This window comes from Podarcis muralis, chromosome 15, assembly GCF_964188315.1.
Source record: "Podarcis muralis chromosome 15, rPodMur119.hap1.1, whole genome shotgun sequence".
NCBI lineage: Eukaryota > Metazoa > Chordata > Lepidosauria > Squamata > Lacertidae > Podarcis > Podarcis muralis.
In genome coordinates this window covers 30,770,879-30,778,137 of record NC_135669.1, presented here as the reverse complement: position 1 = coordinate 30,778,137, position 7,259 = coordinate 30,770,879, and the positions used below count along the sequence as shown (strand labels likewise).

The window sequence follows — 7,259 nt, the reverse complement described above, 5'->3', positions numbered from 1 at the left end:
CGTGTGTTTATATGGACCCACCCTATTTTGTAATTTTGTTTTATGCTGTTTTTAATATTGTGCAATTTTGTGTTTTAATTTTGTGTTTTAATATTAATGTGTTTTAATTGTTGGAACTTGTCTTAGGGTAAAACAACAACAACAACGACAACACATATATATCATGGGCTCTGCAAGCTTTTGAATTGTGCAGCACTTTTCACGCATATATGTATAGATAAATGCCAGCTTCTGAACGACGCAGCATTCTTCTATTTTAAATAGAAGAGGAGCGCTGCTCGATTCTGAAAGCTGCTGATCACTCAGGCGCCCTCGCGCTGCTCTCTGGCTCCCCCTGGCGGCGCATGCCCGCATCCCTTCTCGAAGCGACACTAGGGAGCGGAGCCTCCACACAAAGCTAGAAGAGGCGGGACTGCTGCCTGCCACTCTTCCCTGTAACCGTGGCGACAGACCGGAAGTGATTCTGTGGCCCCACCCCCTCCGCTTATTCGCCGCTCCCGTGTCGCCTTGGTGACCGCTAAGCCCGCCCAAGAATGCTCCGCGCTCTCTCCTTCCCGAGTTTCCCGCCCCGCTGGTCCCGGCTCCATCCTTTTCGCCGCCGCCGCACAGGCCCGGCCCGGGAAAGGAAGGGCCTCGCCAGCCACGCCGTGACGTAAGCGCTCCGGGAGGGGGAGGTGAAGGCTGAAGGACGCGGCGAGGGGGGAGAGAGCGGCTTTACGTTTCCCGAAATCCTCCGCGGGGGGCCTAGCCGCTGCTCGAAGCCTGCATTTACCCGGATGTTAGGACCATAGAGTTGAAAAGCCTAGGTAGGCGCTGCGTGTCTCTCGTTGGCGCTCAGCTGTGGGCCTGTAGGTTCCCGGATGGAGCCACCATTAGAGATGTGTTCGCGCCGTATTTTTTTTCTGGATAGTCTCTATACAAGGAACTGAAAGACATCGCCCCCTCTTGGGCCGATGGAGGCAAGACACCCGTTTTTCGTGCACTCAGGATAGGTATTAAAGGCTTAGGACAGGCATTCAGAAACTCGGCCCTCCAGATGTTTTGGGACTACAACTCCCATCATCCCTAGCTAACAGGACCAGTGGTCAGGGATGATAGGAAATGTAGTCCCAAAACATCTGGAGGGCCGAGTTTGGGGATGCCTGGCCTAGGAAATGGTGTGTTGCATAGAGAAAGCAGGTGCAGGAGAGAGATCCCCACTTTGCTTAAAATTTGCTTAATAACTTCTCCACGCTGCCTCCCATGGCAGCGAGTTCCATAGGTCATATGTGCTGCATGAATAAGTCCTGTATTTTTTCTTTCCTGAACCTTCCAGCATTTTGTTACATTGGATGTCCACAAGTTCTAATGTGATGAGAGAGGAAGAAAAACTCTTTATCCATTTCCTCTATGCCATGGATAACTGTATAAACTTCTATCATGTCACCTCTTACTCACATTTTCTCCAAAATAATAAGTCCCAAATGCTGCAGCCTTTTCTCATAGGGGCGTCACTTCACCCCTTTGATAATTTTGGTTGCCCTTTTCTGAACCAGAAGACGTCAGAATAACCTGCCACAAGTTTAGACAGATTAAAAACATGATTGAGGAGCATCTGTGGCCCTCTTCCAGCTGTTGCTGGGCGACTGTAAATTTGCTCTTATATAAGCAGAGCTCTTTTTAGAGTCCTATAACAATGGTGGAGTTTTTCATCCTTTAGCTGTTTGATGACACTTGTGGCAAAGTCCAGACATCCCTTTCTTGGAAGGAAGGCCTTGAGGCTTTTTCCTTCGCATGATCTCTCTCTCTCTCTTACCTCTGTTTGCAGCCCAGTGCCCTTGTCGTATGCAGTGTTTGATGGACCCTCTCCCGAGCCCCCACTCGTTTTCCTACATGGGCTGTTTGGAAGCAAGACTAACTTTGCATCCCTGGCCAAGAAACTGGTGCTCCAAACTGGCCGCAAGGTGAGTGAGAATTGGTTTTGGGCTACATTGGGGAGCTGATTGCTGCTGGTTTGTGCTTTGGTTTGCATGCAGAAGGCTCTAGGTTCAACCCCTGGCATCACCAGGTAGGGCTAAGAAGGACTCCTGCCTGAAACCCTGGAGACAGTGTTAGAAACTCAGATATATAAGCTAGGTGCCAAATGGCACCTTAAACTTAAGTTATAGTCTGCACAACAGAATGTCTTGTTCACTAGGGGGTTGGACTAAATGACTCTTGTGGTCCCTTCCAAAACTACAGTTCTATGATCCCAACTACATTACTTGACTATAGCTTGCTCTTACAACAATTCACTTGTCCTGGTATACGAGAAGGAGAAACACACACCATAGAAATGGTATTAGCTATGAACTAAGGGAGAGATTTTTAAACTGTGGCCGCAAACCTGGCACCCAGAAATCTCCATGTAGTCGCGTTTGGACCCATGACAGTAGCAAAACATGCCTGTTGCCTGGGGGATTTTGAACACTGCATGGAGAACTGCTGCCAGTTGATGTAGAATAATACTGAGCTAGAGGGACCATTGCCCTGACTTAGTAGCATCTTTTTGCCACCGGGCTGGGCCTGTTTGGGGGTCATTTTTATGTAGCCGGGTAGAAATCCTGTGAGCTCAGGGTGAAGCTGTGGGGCCCCCTCAAGATTTCGTATTGCATCATCCAGAGCCTATGCAAAGCCAACCTTGTGCCAACCCACTGCTGTCCCTCTTCTCCTGCCCAGTTAGGTGCTGACGGTGGACGCCCGTAACCACGGCGACAGCCCCCACAGCCCGCTCATGACGTATGAAGCCATGAGTGCAGACATCCACCTCCTCCTCCGCCAGCTGAACCTCAGCAGGTGTGTCTTGATCGGGCACAGCATGGGCGGCAAGACAGCCATGGTGATGGCGCTGCAGTGGGTAGGTGGAGAGTCTCTTGGTGGCCCTTCCTGTGTTCTGCTGCCGGATTCTGCCGTGGGAATGGGGCGGACAGTGGCTTAAGGAGCAAGCGCATCTCCTGGGCTAACTGGGAACTGGTGGTGGAGATGGTGGGGACCGGTAGCTCAGAGGTGGGGAAGGTGTGGTCCACAGGCATCCCTGCTTGTACCTGCACCTGACACTTGGCTCCTTTGTCTTTCCTCTGCACCCCAGCCAGAGTTGGTGGAGCGCCTGGTGTGTGTCGACATCAGCCCTAGCGAGACGACGGCCATTTCAGGCTTTCAGAACTTCATTGCTGCCATGAAGGCGGTGGACATCCCCCGAGGCATCCCTCGTTCCACCGCACGCCGGCTGGCAGAAGAGCAGCTGCGCCCAGCCATTCAGGTAATGCCCTATCACCACAACCTCGGAGGTCCAACATCACATGGGCCAGACCCCAAGCCTCGTTGTTCTTGGACAGGGAAAGGGAGAAAGCGAGGGCCACCAACCTAGATGGCTTTAAAAGAGGTTTGGACAAATTCATGGAGGAGAGGCGTATCAGTGGCTACTAGCCGCGATGGCTGTGCTGTGCCTCCACAGTTGGAACAGGCTGGGGTGGCCTTTATGAGATTCTTTGGGGGTTACAGTTTAATTTTGGTGGTGCATCATTTTTTCAATTACATTTTTATATTTTGTTGTTAGACCTTATTATAAATTACAAGACGGGTGTTTAGCTTTATTTAACTTTTCTTAATAAGAAGTTTTCATTAACTTACTGATTATTTACATTTTGTTAAATTTCCTAACCCATTAATCTCAACGAGTCTGCTCTGAGCAAGGCTTAGTTGGGCACAGCTCTAGCTAACTGCAGTATATGAACAGTATATGATAGAAAGGGATGCGGGTGGCTAAACCACAGAGCCTAGGGCTTGCCGATCGGAAGGCTGGCAGTTCAAATCCCCGTGACGGGGTGAGCTCCCGTTGTTTGGTCCCAGCTCCTGCCCACCTAGCAGTTCGAAAGCACATCAAGTGCAAGTAGATAAATAGGTACTGCTCCAGCAGGAAGGTAAACAGCGTTACCGTGCGCTGCTCTGGTTCGCCAGAAGCAGCTTAGTCATGCTGGCCACATGACCCAGAAGCTGTCTGTGGACAAACGCCAGCTCCCTCAGCCTATAGAGCAAGATGAGCGCGCAACCCCAGGGTCGTCTGCGACTGGACCTAACAGTCAGGGGTACCTTTAACTTGAAAGATACTGCGCTTGAACTTGCTTTCCCCTCCTCCCTCTCCTTCCTTTATCCTTGTGCACTGTGTCTTTTTTCAGTTATGAGCCTGGGGACAAGTACTGTCTTAGTTATATTTTGTTAGTAGCTCTGAGAGTTCTTTTTAACAGAATGCCATAGATAAAAAATAGTTCAGTGATATCTACAATGATGGACAGCAACAAGGTATGTTTGCATGCAGTGCCTGTTGCTGGGTCCTGTGTTTCCCCACAAGCCCCTTCCATCTTCTTTGCTCAGGAGCCGACCATCCGCCAGTTTCTGCTCACCAACCTGGTGTACTCCGAGGACCGGTTTGTGTGGCGCCTGAACTTGGATGCCATTTCCCAGCACCTGGGCGAACTGATGGGCTTCCCTCATTTCCAGGTGGACTACCCAGGGCTTACTCTCTTCCTCGGGGGCTCCAAGTCTGGCTATATCAGGTGAGCTGTCGCCAGCAGAGGGGTCTGCACCATCTCCTGTGCAAACCCTTTGGAGAGTCAAAGGGTCCCTGCCGTGTCCCCTTCTCAGTGTAACATGAAGCAAAATCCAGTACCCAAACTGGCTTGTTTCCTTTCCCCATCCCTCTGGCTGAGCTTTGCCTTCCCTCCCCTTCTCTGCAGCTCTGACGACTACCCTGAGATCGACCGGCTTTTCCCAGAGGCAGAGATCCAGTATATCCCTGACGCTGGACACTGGGTTCACGCGGATCAGCCCCAAGAATTCATTGCTGCCATTTGCAACTTCCTTCGCTTTCTTCCACTGTAGTTTCCAGCTGGCCTCCCAGAACAGGAAAGACAAGCAGGTCCCTCTCCTGACACTAGTCAGGATACCCCTCCTTCTTTTTTGCCAACTTTACTCCTGTGAACGGCTCCTGTTCTCCAGAACTGGCTTCCCCAACCAAGACTGGCATGTGTTCTTTGTCAAGAGCCCTCCTGCCCCCTCCCCCAGGAGGCCTGCATAGCTGCCATGTGGAAATCCTGTGAATATAACCCCACTGGTGGCTGGGATGCCACTTAACTCCATGGGGCTCCTTCACTGTACAGTATTTAATATTAAATAAAATGGTGTTTCGTTTTAAATGGGTGATCTTTGGCCTTCCAGAGAGCCAGGCGAGAAAGAAACAGCCAACAAGGCATCTGATCCAGAGAGGAGAGGGAGCCTGGTGAGTGCTAGTGTAGGGTGATAATATTGGTTTATCATCCCAAACTGGTTTGAGGTCCATATTGTGATAACAGTTTTGTAATTTTTGTCCTGGCAATATATGGCAAGTTGTGTGTGTGTGTGTGTGTGTGTGTGTGTGTGTGTGTGTGTGTGTACTATGCAAAAATCACAATGTGGGGGAAAAACCATGAAGCCAGCCAACACCTCTACATAGCTCCATCCTTATTTCAGACATCGTGATATATCGGTATGTTGTTTTTTCCTTGCTTTAATATGTCCTTGGTGATGCCTCTTGTTTGCTTGAACGGAGGAGGGAAAGGGGTCTGAGTGTGTAGAAGCCTCTTGACTTCTGCATGGCTGGAATGCATCCTGTTCTACCAAGGTAGGCTCCACACCTATTGTTCCACCCGGTACTGGCATGCGCTCTGCCCCCTGCCAGATGGTTGCCCACAGAAGAATGTGGCCCCCATCAAGCTTGAATGAGCTTGTAATAGAAGTAGGAGAGAGAAGTGGGGGTTACAGATAGGCATTTATTTCTGTTCCATGGACTTTGGCCGAGTTACAGGCGGAGATGGGCACCCACCCAGCAGAAAAGGCAGCGGGTTCTTTCGAAGGAAAAGGGGTGGCGTGACTGTGGAGGGGTTCAAAGGCGAGGTAAAGCGAAGCTGCCTCCAGACTGCTGCTGAACATGATCCCTTGTTCACAGCAGCAGCCAGGGCCAATGTTGGCCACAGAGGACGCTGGCAGAAGAGAGAAAAGGAAAAGGAATTTAGAAATGCCTCTCTTACCTGCCACAGTCTCTTCCCCACATTAATACTGAAGGCGCAACATCTTACTCAAGTGACCTTGAGGGTTCTACAACCCTGTATGGCACTGGCAGCTGTGGGGAGCCTCTGCCCCTCCAGATGTTGCTGCAGGCAACTCCTGTCAACCTGGGCCATTGACCCTGCTTGCTGGGGCTGGTGGGAGTTTTCGTTCAGCAACATCTGGAGGGCCAAAGGTCCTGCATAGCTGCTGTTACGAGGACAACAAACCTGTATACCCCAGGCTGGGTGCCTTTGTGGTAGAGGAGAAATTGGAACAGAAAACTTAGAAGTCTTATTGCCAGCAGATGGTATTGAGAGGTTTCCTACTTTTGGCAATGGAGGGATGCCCGCCCCTTTTCCGTCCCCTTTTTATCATTTTTAAAACTTTTTTCAAACTCATAAAGCTGAATGCGCACAAGTTAAATGTGTGAAAGTTGTGGGCTTACTGTATTCCGAAAGGATCAAGACATTCCTCGCATCCATCCCACCCATGCTCTTGTTTCTGCACAGGATGGACTGGATACACAGAATATGCCTTTGGTAGCTGGTTCACTTTTAGTATCCACTTTCCTGTAAAAATGCCCAGTTGCAGCCAGAGTTTGAAGTGACAGGAAAAGAGTCTTTAGCAAGGTGTGCTGGGAAGTGGGAGAGATGCCTTGGACTCCAGGGCTGCACTGCTGTGGGGGACAAGCCCCACCTGAAATGACCATGCTGCAAGATCTGGACACCCTCCATGCAGACTGAAGACATAAATAGGTGAATAAACCACACACACACACACACACACACACACACACACACACCCCAAAACCGTCACTGGGTTTAGCTAGAAAAACTGATTCTCCCTGGCTGGTTCAGAGAAACCAGAAGGTTGATGATTCGAGCCCACCCAGGGGCAGTTGTAGGCAAGACTCCTACACTGCAAGGGGTTGGACAAGATGACCCTTGGGGTCCCTTCCAACTCTACAATTCTATGACAGACTCATCCATTGAAAGGGTAGTTTATGGAGACATTAGATGGGTTTTGCTGGAAATGGTATCACATTCCTTGCTATCACGTCGCACAATGTTTTGTGTGAGTGCAGATTTGGAAGAGAATAATTCCCTCTTGCACAATCTACCTTTCCTGGCAAAATGCTTTCAACATAAATGAAGCAAGAA

General features: G+C 50.0%; 1 protein-coding gene across 2 annotated transcripts; it reads left to right on the top strand.

Moving 5' to 3' along the window:
• Window positions 1-486: 486 nt before the first annotated feature.
• Window positions 487-5,210, top strand: ABHD11 (abhydrolase domain containing 11). 2 transcript variants are annotated; one of them, XM_028708513.2, is made up of 6 exons: window positions 487-652; window positions 1,808-1,943; window positions 2,702-2,875; window positions 3,107-3,277; window positions 4,390-4,571; window positions 4,752-5,210. In XM_028708513.2, exons 1-6 carry the CDS (start codon window positions 534-536, stop codon window positions 4,894-4,896), a joined length of 927 nt encoding a protein of 308 aa, XP_028564346.2. In that variant the 5' UTR covers window positions 487-533; the 3' UTR covers window positions 4,897-5,210. The 2 variants fall into 2 exon arrangements, with proteins under 2 accessions (XP_028564346.2, XP_077775530.1); XM_077919404.1 differs by lacking the exon at window positions 487-652 and adding an exon at window positions 670-806.
• Window positions 5,211-7,259: the final 2,049 nt, after the last annotated feature.

What these genes read in the sequence shown, in the direction of transcription:
- ABHD11 (XM_028708513.2), top strand. Translation starts at nt 534, where the DNA reads ATGCTCCGCGCTCTCTCCTTCCCGAGTTTCCCGCCCCGCTGGTCCCGG. An exon ending in TGCTCCAAACTGGCCGCAAG is followed by an intron (nt 1,944 to 2,701) that starts GTGAGTGAGAAT and finishes CTGCCCAGTTAG; the next exon opens with GTGCTGACGGTGGACGCCCG. An exon ending in TCCAAGTCTGGCTATATCAG is followed by an intron (nt 4,572 to 4,751) that starts GTGAGCTGTCGC and finishes CCTTCTCTGCAG; the next exon opens with CTCTGACGACTACCCTGAGA.